The sequence below is a fragment of the Vulpes vulpes genome, chromosome 15 (assembly GCF_048418805.1).
Source record: "Vulpes vulpes isolate BD-2025 chromosome 15, VulVul3, whole genome shotgun sequence".
Taxonomy (NCBI): Eukaryota; Metazoa; Chordata; class Mammalia; order Carnivora; family Canidae; genus Vulpes; species Vulpes vulpes.
Genome location: NC_132794.1, coordinates 78,283,218 through 78,300,672, shown reverse-complemented (window position 1 = coordinate 78,300,672; position 17,455 = coordinate 78,283,218). Strand labels below are relative to the sequence as shown.

General features: G+C 45.8%; 1 protein-coding gene across 4 annotated transcripts in view; it reads right to left on the bottom strand.

Moving 5' to 3' along the window:
* The window catches only part of WDFY4 (WDFY family member 4), a 286,883-nt gene that overhangs the window by 38,296 nt on the left and 231,132 nt on the right, over positions 1-17,455 (bottom strand). For all 4 annotated transcript variants that reach the window (XR_011997478.1, XM_025989725.2, XM_072739274.1 and 1 more), the window contains exons 48-51: positions 5,152-5,194; positions 3,841-3,960; positions 1,732-1,849; positions 10-119 (exon numbers count right to left, since the gene is read on the bottom strand). Coding sequence is in view for 3 of the 4 variants with exons in the window: in XM_025989725.2 (XP_025845510.2) it covers positions 10-119; positions 1,732-1,849; positions 3,841-3,960; positions 5,152-5,194 (391 nt within the window). In the remaining variant the exon portion in view is untranslated. The remainder of the gene's footprint in view (positions 1-9; positions 120-1,731; positions 1,850-3,840; positions 3,961-5,151; positions 5,195-17,455) is intronic.

Here is a 17,455-nt window from a genome sequence, read left to right as displayed (position 1 = left end):
GGAGCTCACCTGCAGAGAGCAGAAGGCCTGGGTATAGGGTGGCATCCGGACCAGGTAGGAGGCGACAATGATGGCCGAGGAGTAGTGAGTGTAGTAGTGGCACTGGACGGTCATGTCTCCTGCAATGAAAGGATACATCTGGGGTGGATTTCCCACCTGGGCTGGGAGATCCTATAGACACACAGGCTCTATGATCCTCAAGCAGGAGAACAAGCCCTGCTCAAGAGAGCACCTGCAGGCCACTGGAGCCTTGGTTCTGCTCACAGATGCCATTATAATTTAGCCAGTAACCACCAGTGGTGGAAAGCCTATTCAAGACCTCCAGCTGCATCCTGAGTCCTCAGTGTCCCACTCTCAAGAATGTGGACTGATCCAGGCTCTGGGAAGTCTGGACTCCAGATTTATGGGGAAAAATGCTTTGGTCTTCTAAGTTAAGGACTATGTAGAAAGCCCCAACATGCCTACCATCCCATCACCGCAGTTGGCAAAGGCCTGACCCAGCTCCCTGCAGTGACTGCTCAGCCATCTTGCTGCGAGCCCATGCCTAGCCCAAAGCCCTTCCTTGTGCCAAGTCAATTGTTTGGGAGGTTGGTGGAGGAACTTGCACAATGTCCCAAACCCAATGGGCAGCTCCAATGCACACCCAGGGTGAGATGGGAGAGAATAGGGCCAAAGCTAGTGAGATCCGACGCTCCCTTGGTCTACCTCTGTGCAAAGTGCCTGGCCACGCCTGGCTACCAGAGGAACAGCACCTGGGTGGGGGCCCTGGGGGGGCCTTAATGATTGAACTTCGGCCTCAGAAGGAAATAAGCAGGGAAAGGAGTGCTTGCGCAACCATCCACATCCTCCCATCTCCCCTGAGCAAGTCTGAGTGCCAGCCTCATGTAGAGCAGGGGTCCCAGGCAGGCCTCTACGGGGCTGTGCAGGATGCGGCAGGAGCCTCCTTACCCTGCTGAGAACCTGCTCACCAAAGGCAACGGTTCAATAAGCCTTCCCAAAGCACGCTGCTTCTGGTTCCCAAGGGAAATTTTCATGGTTCATGGATGGCTCTCCCTTATTTTAAATTACATGTTTATTTCAAAGTGTTTGAAAAAACCAATATAGCAAGGATCAAATGCATGATAGATAAATGTCTTTTTAAAATACACTCATCAAAGTTTAGAAGTGAATAGATCAAAAGAAAAAAAATTAAGGCAATAAGAGTTCAAGTCTCCTGTGAATGTGGCAAAAATTGTGCAGATGAACAAAGTTTGGGAAGTAGGTTCTAGAGCAAGACAAATACTGGCTCTGCTGTGATCTTGAATGCGTTGCCTGAACTCTCTGAGTTTAATTCCTTCTCTTCAAAATGGACCACTGTATTTACAAAGGCAGGCTGGCCTGTGCCCGGAATATAGAAAGTGCCGAGTGAATACACTCTCTGCTTCTGCTTCTGCTGGCCCCTTCGGTGGAGGTATTAGCTCTTAGCACAGTAGCTCTCAGTACCCTCCAGACCTCACCACAGCCTTACTTAAATCAGGATTTCTAGAGGTGAGCCCCGGACATGAGTGTGTTGGAAACCTGCGCGGGTGATGCCTCCGTGTAGCCAGGGTGCAGGCCAGGGCACTAGAGCTGTTCCCTGTCCAAATGTCATTGTTTCCACATTAGGTGAGAGCCTAAACAGTTACCAACGACCATTTCAAGGCATTCAGATGAGCAACACTGCAGAAAAATGTCAAGCTGGGATTTACCTACCTTCGGTCTTCTCCACTTCTTTAAACCTCTGGATGAATTTCAGCTTCCTTTCCTTGGTCTGAGCCCCCATGGGCTTTGAGAGATCTCGGAAAGTCTTGGGATTCATCAAGTTCAATGTCTAGAAGGCAGATGTGTGGTTCGAGTTAACTCCCCTCAGACCCTCTTGTACCCCAGCGACACTTCAAGAGCCACGGTCTTTAGTTTTATGGTTCTCTTTATTGGTTTATTGTCATTTGGTCTGAACCCCCTCTGGTGATTAGCAGGCGTGCTGAGGTTTTACGGCCCCAGAGCCAGAGATCCACAAAGACTTAATAAGAGAGAGGAGGAAAATAAAGAGGAGGGGAAGATTGAGTTCACACTGAACCTGTTCCAAGTTGACCCAAATTAGAACATCACCACCACTTACTGAAGAGACTTTCAAAAGAATCCCCGTCGTCCCTGAGGCACTTGGCTCCAGCCCTCACAGAGAGCACTGTACGCTTCAGTAGTTCATGGTCCTTGCCAGGGAGCAAACTGACTCTCTAGAAGTGAGCAGTCCTCTGTTCCAGGGGGAAATGTGAGCCCACTCCCTTCTGGGCAATGACAGCATGTAATGTAACCCCTTCCCCTGCCCTGGAGGAGATCCTACAAGGCAGTGGAGACCTGAAGGTTTTAGGGCCAGGTATCCTAGGATTGTTTGCTTTTAGCACAGATGTTCTACGTGTTAGCAGAGGAGCTGTGTATTCCCCAGGATTTTCATAGAAACTGTTTCTTTATACTTCTTTTCATAGAAACTGTTTCTTTATACTTCTTTACCTTTTCGCTAGCAGTGAACCACTGCAATCCCCTGGGCGGGCAGGGTGTGTCCCCACCCTGCACCTGCAGAACCAGGGGTGGGGGCAGAGGCGAGCAGGCAATTCTCACACCCCGGTGACAGATGACCCACCTGGAGAGCCATGCTCAGCCACGGCTGGTTTTGCCAGGACAGAATGGGGCTTCATAGCTGCTAGATCTTCTGATTCTCCAAAAGATATTGGAGAGCCAGATTTTAAGGAGAAATCTCCTGATGTTTAAATACGGGTAAGTAATCAAAATTTCAAGCCAAACAAAAGGGGCTTGTAAACCACCACTTTGCGGCATGTGAGTTAAAGCTGGGATTTGCATGTTTCATCTTTGAAATACCTCAGCCTCAGATGGATCATTAGGGAAATAAAAGGCAACATATGAATGGCAAAAAAAGTTTTGTGTTAAATGTCTTACATCAAAAGACCGAGGCCCCTTCTCCCAAATCCTAGGTATGGGCCTGGATTCCAAGCAGCCCTCGGCAGGACTGGCAAGGGCTGGTCTGAACCAGGACTTAGTCACCTTTGGTCTTTATACACGAAGCCCAACACACCTCTTGATGGCCAGAGCCGAGGTGGTCAGGACAGTGCTCTACAGCCAGGTCATTCCCAGCAGTGTCACTGTGGCCTAGCTGTGTCAGCTTTCTTCCTCCATCCCCTGCCTGCTGAGGTCCAGGGGCATAGGCCAAAGGATGGAATGATCTGGTCTTGCCATCAGCTCCCCCTGTCCCAACATGTCTTGGTCCAGATCCTGGGTGACGTCCACATACCAACATCTCAATGGGAAGTAGTTGTTAGTTGTTTTCTAAGATAGGCTACAGGGGAGTAGTTTGTTTTCGTTGGTCTCTGGGTCTCTCCTTTCCTCTACCCCAGACCCACCCAATATATGTTGATTCAGGAAATAAACTCCGTGGCCTACTTCACTGGAAGGACCACCATCGGTCCATGGCAGTGTCTCAGCAGATGGGTATCAGCTGCCTTGATAGTAGTGAAAAAGCCAGGAAACCCCCTGGGGCACATGTGAGCAATTGTCCTCTTCGTGCTGGTCATCCCACAGGTGTGTGTGTGTGCGGGGGGGTCCCCTTCCCATAGGTGGAGTTAGACAGGAACCCAAACAGCTAGTTCCTGTCTAGCAAAGGTCTCCTCAGGGGTGAGGGCTGAGCAGCCCTCAGGCCCAGGTAGACCGAATCCCCCATCATAGAGGCTCTGCGTGCTGATCTAGCATGCTCTGGTCTTTAGGGTTAGAAAGCCTCAGGACATCTAAAGAGTATCCACGGGAATACTGTACCTGTGAGGTGTAGTCAGCCAGGACCCAGGGAAACACTGGATACTGCATATAGTCATTGTAGGTCCTTCCAGCCACGGTGTTGAGGTACATAAGATATTCGAAATTGCTGATGTCCCTTTTCTACCAGAAGGAACAATGAGGAGTTAACTAAACATGGCTGGCATCTTCCTAAGGGCCATGGGGGTCTATCTCTCAGCCCTCTGCAGCCCTCCCCATGCAGGTGAGAATAGGCGGCACACACCTCCACCGTTCCCGGTGAGCCTGCTCACAAGCCGGGCCGAATCAGGGAGGCCATACTAATTTCAAGGTGAACTGAAGCAAATATATTCAGGAAGCGAAGTCGGCCAGGAAAAAAACGTATGTATATACATATGCGTACATATATATATAGCTCAATAGTCCAAAGCCAAGGATAAAGCCTTCTTTTGTTTAGTTGTTGGGTGTGATACTCAAAAGTTGATTAAAATAAGAGCATGGATGCTGTGGGTGAACTTACTGCTGAGCTTTTTATGATTAAAAAAAATCAGCTGAGGGGACCTTGCAATCACAGAGAAAGAAGCCTTCAGAGGCTGAACAACTGTCTTCCTCTGGGAATTTAGGGATTTTCTTTTCTGTCCTGTCTTATTGGGACAACACTCATTGTTAGGGCCTTAGAATGTGCAATCAAGATATTGATTTGTACAGGGACTCTATTTGGGAGAAATTACCAAGGCCAATGAGTGAATGGACAATCCTGTATAGCTGTGACTTCCTACTTGGGACCTGAATGCTATGATCTCCCTTGGCCCCTTTCCTCCCTTGGCCCCTCGTGGGGAAAGGATTTTGGACAAGAATGACCAAGAGGTAATTTCTTGTTGCCATGTGATCTCTAGGACCTACTCTCTTGGGCACCCTGCCTTTCATTGAGAATCACTGGCCAAATGTCTGTTCATTCAAGCTGAGAGCCATGTGGGTCTTCTCAGAACAAGAAGGGAACACTTGTGCCCCTCTGCACTGTGTCCATTTATAAATAGGTGTCTATCTGCATGCATGGAGCACATGCACATGCAAGGACGTGTCTACACACACACACACACACACACACACACACACACACACACACACTTCTGACTCCAAGCCTCAAGTACCACTTTCATTCACTGAGATCTTTTTAGGGAAGTATTAGGGACATTTTGGTAAACTAAAAAAATAAGATCCCTCCTGAGTCACCCTCATGCTTTGTCTCTCCATCACTGGGGCCTGAGCTTTTTTATTATTTGCCTTCCCAGAGGGTCTTCTCAGACCTAGAGTCCTCTAAGGAGGTCACTATACCTGCCACCTCTGCAGCATGGTCCTATCGGAGCCCGGGTATCTCCTGTGGGACAGAAAACAATGACAGTGACCAAATATCTCAAGGCACAAATGAGGGGAGACGTGGGAACTTCTGGGACTCTGTGGGACCAGGGCATCCAGGAAAGCCACAGACTCCCCAGGGCATATAGCAGCTCTCCCAACAGGCTTACAAGATTATTATACAAGCTCTGCTTGCCCCCACACTACCCTACTGAAGGTTGGGCTCTTGTGGTTACTTTTGCTCTGCTGTGATGCTGGAATGTTCTACTGCTGCCTTAAGTGTGGCCTGTGGGGAAGTCCCAGGGCCATGAAGAAGCAGGCTCAGAGGCCTCCCTGGGGCTCCCATAGCCACACCTCAGCCTTCTTTACCCATGTACATGTAATATATGTGATTATATTATACTGCACATATGTGACTATACTACATGCACATTTTAAAAATGTGGAGGCCACAAAATATAAGAGTCTTCGAACTACCACTCCCAATCAAGAAGTAGTTAGCGGTTTCCAGAATCATTTTACCCCTATACCTGCCTATATGCTTATATCATTTTTTTGGTAAGCTATATTTTTGTATATTTAATTGCTATTTTAAAATTTTAATGCATTTTTTTCTAATTACTCTTGTTTTAAAAACAAAACATGCATGTAATTGACTTAAATGTGAATAAAAAGCAGGTTTTGAAAATACTTTGAGTATGTACCCTTCAACTCCGAGGGGCCTGAAGTCATCTACACCCCACTTAAACCTGTTTAGCAAGAGTTGGAAAGTCAAGGTGAAGGGCTCTGATCAAAGAGAGCTGGTCACCAACAACACAGGATTGTGATGAAAGAGTTTGTGGCCTGCACCTCCCATGGGGTGGGGTTGCAGGGTCAAGGGTGAGTAGAGCACCAGGTCTACTGGTTTTTTAAATTGATGATACACGAGATAATCTTATCTGTGCTTTGTCACTGGCTTCACAGTGGAGTGTGGTGGAGTCACCTTGCATTGCTCTATAGCCTTCATTTCTATAGCAGCGGGACCCCATAGTACAGATGGATTGGGACTGGTCGAGCCTGCCTCATGGTGGGTTTTGTCCTTACAAATGACCTTTCTGTGACCACTTCAGGTCATAAATCTTGGGATCTTCTGTGAATGTACCCATGAGAGAAATTCCTGGCAGCAGTACTACTGGGATAAAAAGTATGAGCATTTTCAAGTTTGCTACATATTGCCAAACTATCCTCTTAAAAGGCTGTACTGATTTATGTTACTACAAATACAATTAAGAAATACAAATCAAACCAAAGAAATACCATTTTTGACCAATGTGGTAGGAAAGGGTTTAGAAGTGCCACAAGATGCTGTGCTGGGAAGGGCACGGGGAGGGGTTCTCTCCATGTGAAATGCCCCTTCTGTTCAGTACGGATTTATAGAGCCTGGTTCCCTGACCTCTGTGGTAGCCCATGGTTCCTTTTCCAGCTCTGTTTTCTTGCCCTGCTGTCTCCTTGAGACTCTGTTCTACTCTCAAGACCTGTGTTCAAGCTGTTCCACCAAACCAAAGCAAATCACGTCTCCTCTTTCCAGCCACTCCCTCCTCCTTGGTCCCATTCAGATGCCCACAGATGTCAACCCACATGCATTTTATGTTCCACTCACCTCACACGCAGCACACGAGGACCCTTCAGGCCTCCATCTGGACACGGCCTGGCTGCCCAAGTGCCCTAACAGGGGCAGTGCCCTTTCGTTTTCCCACCACAGTACTGCCAACCTATACTCTGTCTTAGGCTTCCCATCCCTCTTAATTCAATTCTTTCCTTGGTAAGTTTTTTTTATAGACAGAATGCAGCTCCCAGGCTGGGCTTCATCTCTCCCTTCGCTGCCACCTCCAAGAGAGAAATCATCCACTGGGTCCATTTTATTCAGGCCAATAACAATAACAATGTACAGAAGCAAGACATGGTCCAGAGTAGTGCTTTACGTTGCAAAGGCTCAAGCGAAGATTTAGTTGTCTTGCTCAGTCTGTGAGCCCACCACCTACCCCAGTTCTGGAAGGCAGGCTGCCTTGAAGGCTACGAACACAGGCAGACCTAGGCTGGAGACAATGAGGGTCAACCTCCTGGAAAGGACATGTGCTGAGCCTTCCTGAGGAGGTGGGGCTACAGAGATATGAAGTCAGGACAGCAAAGCTTGGTGGTCTTGTTACTTTATTTTGTTAAGTTTGACAGGAGAGCAGGAGTAAGGGGACAAAATGTACACATTTCAGTTCAGGAAATGAGATACAGCCTGTGTCATTTTCCATTCTAGAAAGGGTTCTAGAATTTTACCAGTGGTCCTTTGTGACATGGCCACCAGGTAGAATGGAAGATAGAGGCATGTCACCATCCCATTTCTCATTTCATCGGCTATGAGCTCCAAGGAAGATCCATCATTTCCTTACTATCAGCAAAGGACGCCATTACCAGCAGTGCTGAGACACCTAACCAAAGGTAAGTCATAGTTTTTGGCTTTTTATTTGTTTATTTATGTTTGTTGTATGTCTTTTTTCATTTAATTTGAGAATTTATGTGTATACTCCTACATGGATTTCTTTCTTTTTCTTTTTCTTTTTAAAAATTTTATTTTTTTATTTGAGTACAGTTGACACACAGCGTTGTGTTAGTTTCATAACATAGTGATTCAACATCTCAATATATTATACTGTGCTCACCATGTGTGTAGCTACCATCTGTCCCCATACAACGCTAGCACACTATCACTGACTGCACTCCCTATGCTGTGCCTTTTGTTCTTGTGACTTATTGATTCTGTAACTGGAAGCCCCTCTTCTTTACTCATAGACTTAATAATAATTATAATACCAATAATTGTCTAACCACTAAATACTGCAGACTTCTTACCCATTGTCTAACTTCTACAGAGATCCAATAAAGCAGGCATTACTTCCACTTATAGATGAGGATGTGGATGTGTGGGGTGAGGGAGTGGCATGCAGCCTAGGGGAGTTCACCATAGCTTGCTGGAACAACTGCAAGTCGGGACAGAGCAGGGACCCGTGAACACCTGACACTGTGTTCAAAGTGTGTGCAAAGCACCTGTCCAGACTAAACCTTGACCCAGGGCTCGCAAGACAAGCTCTTTTCTCTGATGAGGGGAAAAGAAAACAAAAGTAAACAAAAAGCAGCAACAGCAGAAATCTTAGTTCTGGCTGACTTAGAAGGAAGTTACCTGACAAATTCATAATTTGTGTACATCTGGTGCTAAAGAATATGCATTAGCAAAGTTGCCAAGTTATTATTGCATATCCATGAGATAAATATGAAACTGTAGAGGTATTAAAAGTCTGGAAGGATATGTAACATGAAGTTACCTCCAGATGCAGAAATTGAGCAGCTTTAATTCTCATGAGGTTTTACACATCTGCAATATAAAATGTATTTATCTTCTTGTGTATTTTCTTCCTCAAAATATTGATTTTATTTTTGCTTATGATTTTCATATTATTTATTTTCTAATTGAAATGATGTACTTTTACAAAGAGTCTAATTAGAAATACACTGGGTAGTAGGACTCCAGGCAATTTTTAATTTTCTACTTATCCGGGGCACCTGGGTGGCTCAGTGGTTCAGTGTCTGCCATTAACTCAGGTCATGAGCCCTGGGTCCTAGGATCGAGTTCTGCATCGGGCTCCCTCCAGGAAGCCTGCTTCTCCCTCTGCCTATGTGTCTGCCTCTCTCTCTCTCTGTGTCTCTCATGAATAAATAAACAAATCTTTAAAAAAATTCTACTTACCTGAATTTGATAATTATTTTAAACCCATCTATTGTCTAAATTGAATAATCTGTTTTCTTTTAGCTTTTCATTAAACAAAACAGCGGTGGTATCCATGTATTTAAAGTTTTTGTGGTTAACCATATTTCTATTTCTTAAACTATTTCCTTTTGCTTTTCTGTACTTTTCAAAATGTGCAGTGCTTAGATTTATTTTGTATTTCAAATTATCTATTTGCTAATTACTTTATTTACTTCCCAACTTCATTTGGGTAGTGCAAATTAGAGTATATTTATTTCTTTATTTCTATGAATGCATTCTCAAATTTTTCTACAATGTTATTTTATTATGCATAATAGTTTTCATATATAACTTTCTGCTGATCTTCTCAATTTCTGGAAATTTAATTTACAGAAAAAAACTGAACAAAAAGATTACAAATGTACAAACATATTCATTGCAGCCCTATTCATGATAGCACACTAAATTTGGAAACAACAAGGAAAGCAAAGTCCACCAGATTCGGTATTGCACATTCAATCAAAAGATAGATTTTAGAAATTATATAGCAGCATTCGACATAATATTAATTGAGAAAAAAATGCCTATATACTTGTAAGGCTTTTACAAGCATTATGGTCATTCTAATAGTATAAAAAGGACACAAAAAGAAAACTGCAGAAATAATTAAATTCAAATAAACAGGTAAAGACCACTTTCTTAGAAATCAAAGAACTGAAAAAGCTATTTGGACAAATAACAAGGAAGTTGAGTGATATTTTGTGGGACTTGCTCAATGCTTTATATAAAAAGTAAGGTATTTGTCCCTTAAAGCAGGCAAACATGGCCTTTCTTTCCCAGTAGCAATGTCCCACTCCCAGCGTGGCCATGGACAGCCAGCTGGGCCCGGTGGCAAATTGCTCCACTGTGCTGTTGAGGGAGGCCGGGAGGAGAGCCCCCTGCGAGAAGCCCGAAGAGCCCAGGCCTGGGTGTCCCTCCGTGTGGGCAGCTAGCTGCACCTGCGCCTGCCAGGGAGTTTAGGGTGTGCTGGAGACCTTTTCAGCTATTGTGTCCTCTCACCTGGCAGGCAGGCATCAAGATTATGCTAATTAACTCCAGTCTCTTGTTGCCTGGTGACAAAGTTTCACAGTTGAGAAGGAAGAACTGGCAGAAACAGGGTAAGTTTTTCTCTGGTAGTGGCCCTGCATTTACGGATTTACTTAAACTTTGCCAAACAACCACCACTACACAAATTCTGCTTTTTGCTCTCCTCCTTTGTGTAGGCAATTTGGAAATACTGGTTCTCTTGGTGTGCTTTATTTACAAACTTCAGACAGGAGCTAATTCATTATTTAGGAGAGGAGGAAGCTGGCCCTTGAGCCTCAGGCAGGAAGGGCAGCTAGCAGGGGCCGAGCTGGGGACCCAGCCAAGGGGTTAGTTAAGGACCAGCTTGGGAAGGACTGTGTGTATGAGTCTCTGGGGCTTTAGGGACACACTTGGGTCTCTTTCCAAAATCTGAGCCTGGAGCATTTTGCTGTCCCATAAGCAAGGGGAGACTAGTGTTTGAACTGCTTCTTAACCCCACCAGTGACTGACCCCTCAAAGAAAGTGCAGTGTGTTGACGGGATGAGCACTGGGTGTTATTCTGTATGTTGGTAAATTGAACACCAATAAAAAATTAATTTATTAAAAAAAAAAGAGTGGAGCAGAACAAAGAGAAAAAAAAAAAAAAAAGGAAAGTGCAGTGTGTGTACTCCTCACTTAGGAGGCTAGAGCCTAATGACTATTGACTGTGGTGGTGCTTGGGGCACAATCCATCTTTTGAGAAGTCTGGAGGCAAATCCTTACCACAAGTTATCCTGAATGCTGGGGCCCATTAACAAGTAGTTAAGTCCTAGGCTGGGCTGGGCCCTGCAAATAACATACGAGAACAATGCCTTATGTCTCTATTTCCATGACAGGTATAATGGGAAAAGATAGGTGCTCCTACTTCCAGTCTTTATGACTTTGGACAAGCTACTGGCCTCTCTCTTGTCCTCTCTGAGCCTTAGTCACATATTTTTCTAGTGGAGATAAAAATGAATACATCAAGTGGTTATAAGAATTCTTTATAATGTCTGTAAAATGTCTGGCCTATAGTAGGAGGTCAGTAATCTATACACACAGTTTGAAAGCAGGAGCTGAATCCAAACATGTTAAAAACTATGCAGTATCATTGCTTTTCAAAGGGTTTGGCACATAGTAGATTTTAAATTCATTTATGAACCGTATGTGATGTTATATTACATGAACCAAGTACTAAACTAGTGTTTAGTAGTTCCTGTGGGATGAAATGGGGAGTCAGAAAGGTTAGGAAATGTGTACAAGGTCACATAGTTAGGGAGAGACAGAGCTGTGACTGGTCTCCAAGCCAGGGTGACTCCCATGCCTTCTGGGCTTGAGCCTTAGCCTGGAGGGAAGTGGGAAATACTGAGACAGCCACTGCCCACTCTGCAGAACACCTGAGCCCCACGCTTGTCTGGAGACCGATTTTTAGGGTCTAGTGCTTGGTAGCTCCAATTTCTTCTTGGGGATCCTAGGGTCTCCTACTGTTGCTGAGAAGAGATAAAGATGACTTCATGCTCTCTGCCTCCAGGCATCATCTGAGTAATGGGAAAGTCAAACCAAGTGATGTTTCCTGGTCCCTAGTATTACTAGCACACAGTGTGAACTAAAACATGTCCCCCTCTAAATAGGCACCATGGGTTACCCTGCTGCATAATCCATCACCAGCCTTCCATCCACTGCAGAGTCAATTCATTGCCAACTTCCAGTTCCTACCAGTCTCACATCATAGATCTCAACTCAGCCCCCAGAGCTGGGTCTGATAACATGCATATGCTATCCCTGTGGTGAGGGATGAGTATTAAGGATGGGGCTTGAGCTGGTCTAGAATGAGAAGTCTATAGAATCTAGCTCAGTTTAGGCTAGTGTCTGGGAAACACAATGAGTCAGGAGCTCCCTTGTCAGCCCAGAGGGCCAAATTTATCACAGGACCTTATAAAATCAAACTCTCATGGAAAAGCCAAATGGCAGTTCAGCCCACAGACAAGAAAAGTGAGCAGATACTGGCTCTGCTTGAGCAGCGAGTGACCTTGACAGGGGACATGCTCTTGAGGCTTAGTGCTTTATCATTAAAGTAGGGTGTATGGATCAAATGAGATAACACACATAATGCACTTGGACATAAAATTAGTGCTCAGCACAAAAGAGGAAACGTATAGAAAACACCAGGCCTGTGTTTTCTCTTTGACCTATACACGCAACCCAGAAGATTCTGCTCCCACCACATATGGTAAATATGAGCCATCCTTCTCCTCCTCAACCCCTTGATATATATCATTTTCTTCTCCTGTCTGCAAGTGGCTGTCTCCATCTATTCTTCCCTCCCTACCTCTGTAGACTTCCCAGCAGCCTGAGTGATGCTTCTAAACTTTTCGTGTCCCACCTCATGCAGGCTCTCCCCAGATCTTCATCCTCTTCATCTTCTATCCTCTTCATCCAGTCCCTGCTCCAGTCCCCATGGCATTTCCTTTCTCTTCAACACCACCAGCTCCTCCTCACTGGTAGAACTTGCACCTGGTGCACACCTTCCCTACAAGTGTTCTTCCTCAAATTCTCTCATGCAGCTTCATCCTAATGTGAGCTCAAATGTCATGTAGAGAGGACATCCCAACCTTCTCAGTCTAAATTAGACCACCGCACCCCAATATTCTCTCCCTGATCCTTGACATTCCCTTTGACATACACTAGGTCTGATTTTTTTGCAGAGCATTTGCACCAACTGAAATGATCTTGGGTCTTTTTGTTTGTTTTTATTGATTGATTTGCTCCTCCTAAAATAGGAGCTTTGTGAGAAACACAGTAATGTCTATCTTGCTCACTGTATATCATCCAACCTGACCCTGACTTATATAGAATGACTCAAGTACAAGTTGTTGAATGACTGACTGACTGAATGAATGAACAAGCAAGTGAGTAGCTTGGGCTGTAGCAAGCTCTAGAAGCTAACAGTGGACAAATGTATACTCATATCTTCTAATTGCTACTATGTTTTCTTTTACTATTAATATCATCATTAATAACTTGGGTTTAAAAAGTTGCAGACTTTTGCCCTTGGGAATCAACAAAGATTGTTCCACAAATCTTACATCTGGTGTTAATGACCAGTGGGGAGTGTCCTAGGGCTACTCATTGGAGGGAAATGATTACTACGTGCTCTTCAGTAGATCTACCAGCATTATCTCTTGTCTTAAAGGCACTGACTGTGGGAGCCAGATTACTACTCACTGAACACCCGCTACACACTGGCCACTCAATGCACAGTCACCCCCGCAATTGCTCTTCATAAGAAGCTACAATCTCCTGGCCCATTTTGCTGATCAGCAAACTGAGCTCATGATTAAAACCAGGCTGGCAGTAAAGGTGGGGTGGAGCCCAGTTCTGCCTCAAAGCCCCTGTCTTCCCTGCTGCCCGAGTGCCTGCTTTCTATTAAGTACTTTTATACACAACAGGAAGGGAATACACAAAGTGGCTAATACATGGTCACTATCCCCATCTGGAAAATGCCGAAAAGCTGCTCCATTCTAAACAAGTGCTGTTGGCTGTCTTTATTGCCATCATTTCTATCATCTCCAGCAAGTTATATCTGGCTGCCTAGAGTCAGTAAAGACATCTCTCTTACTGATGGGGCTAAATGCTTCAGTAAACAACTTCAAGTAGGCCTGATAAAGACTCAAGGAGGAATGGGAAATCTGAACTTAGGAAATATTTCTACAAAAAAATAAGATTAGATAGAAATCACAGCATTTTCCAAAGACAGGTGCCTTGCATACAAGCAACAAGCCTCCAAACCACCCTTTTGCACCCTTGAACTTTAGCATCATTTTAAAAATTAGACCATAGTCGTTCCAACAGCCTTCCCCTCTGGATGGAGAAAAGTTAGGCACTGTTTAAATAAATATCTTCCCTTACAAGGCACCGTAGTTTAGGTCACCAACACATAACAGGCCATGTGGCTTATTTATCACAGTCATCTGTGATTGATCAGGGTTTTCAGTGTAGTGGAAGGCTTGCTGGCTCTGAGGGAACATCTCTGGAGGGAATGAGAATGGCTGCCTCCCTCCTCTTCTACCACTCCACCACCCTGTCAGCATGGCCAAGCATAGGGGCAAAAACAGGGCTCTCCACCTTCTGCTTAATTTGCACATCTGCAGTGTGCTTCTTGGGTGCCCCTGTATCTCTATTTGCCACAGCAGCCAGGCAAATCAGGGTTCTCAACCAACCACTGGCACTGCTGCCACCATCCCATCACCAAAGCTCCCCTTCACTAAGCACCTGTCACATCATAACCTTTTTCTCCTATGCAACTCTCACATTGCCCTACTTTACTGAGGAAACTGAGGAAAGCATTGTATGCATCTATTTGGAAAGTCTTCCTGTCCTCAAGGGTGTCCCACTGGGGCTGGGTACACACTCGATGACCAATAAATATTTGATGTGAAAGTGATGACTTTTCCCCAAAGACCTCTCCCTTGAAAAATAGTCCGCAATGTTCTAGAGGCCCTTTCAAAGCAGGTGGAAAAACAATGGGTCAAGAGAGATTCCACAGCAGCTATTACAAGCTGTGGAATCTGGGATGAAGCTGACCCCTTTCTGAGGTCATGGAAATGGGATGCCCTTGTTAAGCATCTTGAATTCATTCATTCAACCAATACTGTCGGAGGGCCTCCTGCTTGCCAGGCACTGGGAGTTTAGAGCCTGGCCAGAGAAGAGATCAAGATCAAGGGACAGACAATAAAAATAAGCACACCAAGTAAGTCTATTATAAAATATATTTGGGTGATAAATGTTATGGAAGAAAGCACAGCAGAGGAAGGAAGATCAGGGTATGTTAGGGTTCACTTTGCATCATTAATTGGAGGATCAGGGCAGGCTGAATTGAGAAGGTAAAATTTACCCAAAACCTTGAAGAAGATGAACAAGTACGTCAGTCAAGTAAATGTCTGAGAGAAGACCTTCCAGAAGAATGAAACTGTTGGAGCAAAGGCCATAAAGAGAACTTTGTGGGGCAAGTTAGAGGAATGGCAGGGCTGGGTGGTGGATGTGGAGTGAGTGTGGGGGTGAGCGGTGGGGAGCCCCTGAGAGAGGTGGTGGCTCAGGCCATGAGGCCACCGGAAGGTCTCCAGCCTTTACTTGGGTGAAACAGAAGTCACTGGAGAGCTGTGAGCCAAGGAGTAACCATTTGCCACGGTAACAGAATCCCCCTGGCTGCTGTGTTGAGAACAGATTGCATGGGGCAAGCAGGTGAATAAAACAAGATAGGAGGTCACCCCAAACGCCCAGTGGGAAACAGCAGTGACTCTGCCAGGGCATGTGGTGGCCAATGGTAGGATTCTGGATTGACTTTGAGCACAGAAGGGACAGGATTTCCTGATGGACCAAACATGGAACATAAGAGGAAAAGGAGTGTTGAGTGTGATGCCACAGTTTGGGGCCTGCCTGACACACAAGATGCTGTTGCTGTCAGCCTGGCTGGAGAAGGCTTTGGGTGCAGCTGGTAGATGGGGAGCTCGGCTTGGGACCTGATGTGTTTTGATGCCTTTACATAGTACAAGTAGAAATGTTAAGGAGGCAGAACGATACGTAAGTCTGGGATCGGGTGGTGAGCTCTAGGTAAGAGATAAAAGTTGGGGAGTCATTAGTGTATTTAAGGCAATGAGACCAGATGAGATCATCAAGGTACCGAGTGTAGGCAGAGAAGAGGCAAGTGGCTTGGCCATGGCCCCCAGGGAACCCATGGCAGACACAGTTCTAAACCAGCCCAGTCAACTCCCTCCCATGTCTGGTCTTTCCTCCACTGCCTCCTGGTGCCCCCACTCAGTAAGGGGTCCTGCATATGGTAGCTTCCTGGTGGACCCAAGACCTCATCTGGGGGGAACACGCTCCACTGTGAGGTACCAGCCCAGTACAGCACTATGGCTGCTGCCAGCCAGGGGGCTGGGTTTCCTACCTTCTCAGGTAGAAATTAGAGAGGAGAGGGCATGGGCTTGTCTGTGATCACCTCGGGGGAAGTGTGGGGACTGGCTTTCTCCCTTTGGCTTGACATGCAGCTAGGGTATCACTTGGAAAATAAGTCAGGTCATGTCTGCTCTGGTTCCTTTTTGCTGATTTTGTTTTTAATTGTGCCTCTGGCCTGCCTACCTGCCTTTCTTCTCTTCCTCCCTTCCATGCCCCTTCCTTCTCTCCTTCCTTTCCTTCCATTTTGCTCCCTCCTTCTCCCCAGTGCTTGCCCCTCCCCTCCCCTCTGCCACAGGGCCTTTCCTTTTTTTTTTTTTTAATTAATTTTTATTGGTGTTCAATTTACCAACATACAGAAAAACACCCAGTGCTCATCCCGTCAAGTGCCCACCTTAGTGCCACAGGGCCTTTCCATCTGATATTTCCTCTATCCAAAATCCCCCTCCCTATCTCCCTGGACCCTTGCTTCCTTCAGTGTCTGCCCAGATATTGTTTTCTCAAGGAGGCCCTTCCTGGTCACCCTCTCCAGAAGTATATGCCCCCGCTTCCCTCCCAGCACCATCTCTGTTTCTTTTGTCCTGACTCTTTCACGTCCTAGCTCTCATTGCCACACAGCATCGTACATTCCTTTACTTTTATTCCTCTCGTTCTTCACTTGGCTTCTGTATAAAACTGACCATGGCAGTTTTCAGGCACCTATTATTAATTAGTGAATAATTAATTCCAAAGGGCTGTGGGAAGCTCAACTGTTCCCTTATGGTTGATCTTCAGGGCTCTCCTTCAAAATATCTCATAGCTTCACAAGGGGAAGATTTACAGCCCCCTCTGAGCTGGGGGCTTTCATACAGCAGATGGGGGCACCACACCAGGGTATCAGCTCATGGAGGTCTGTGCTGTGTTCACCCCTCTGCAAGTTCTCCCTGGGACCAGGTGGGGTACAGAAGACATGTACACACTGCGGGGCACTTGTAGAGAATGGCCCCCTGTCTCTGCAATCTTGGGGGTTCTGTGCCCCAAGGAGTGATGTCTCCTTGTCCTCCAGGATAAAGTAATTTAAAGTCTGCACCTGGTGAGGCAGAAAGGCCATAGTATGGATGCTGGGCTGTGGAGACTGAGTCTGGTTTCTACTGAATTGGAACCCTGGAGTCCTAGCTCCACTGTACACCTGTTGCACTGTCCTGATCATGCCACTATTTCCTCTCTCTCCCCCAACACACAAAGGCACAAAATGGGCCTCCAAGGATCACTCTCTCTCACCCCACCTTAGGAAGCAGCTACTTTTATTGTCCTAATTGCAGAAGTGGGAGGTAAAGCTCAGTGAGGCTCAGGGAACAGTCCAGGGTCCCCCAGATGGTGAAGGGGGAGGCAGGGGGCAACCCACATGGACCTAAAGCTCCTGTATTTTCATCCTTCTGAATCACTTTTCTGAGTCCATTTCGTTATCTGTAGGAGAGGCCAAGGCTGTGGGGAGAA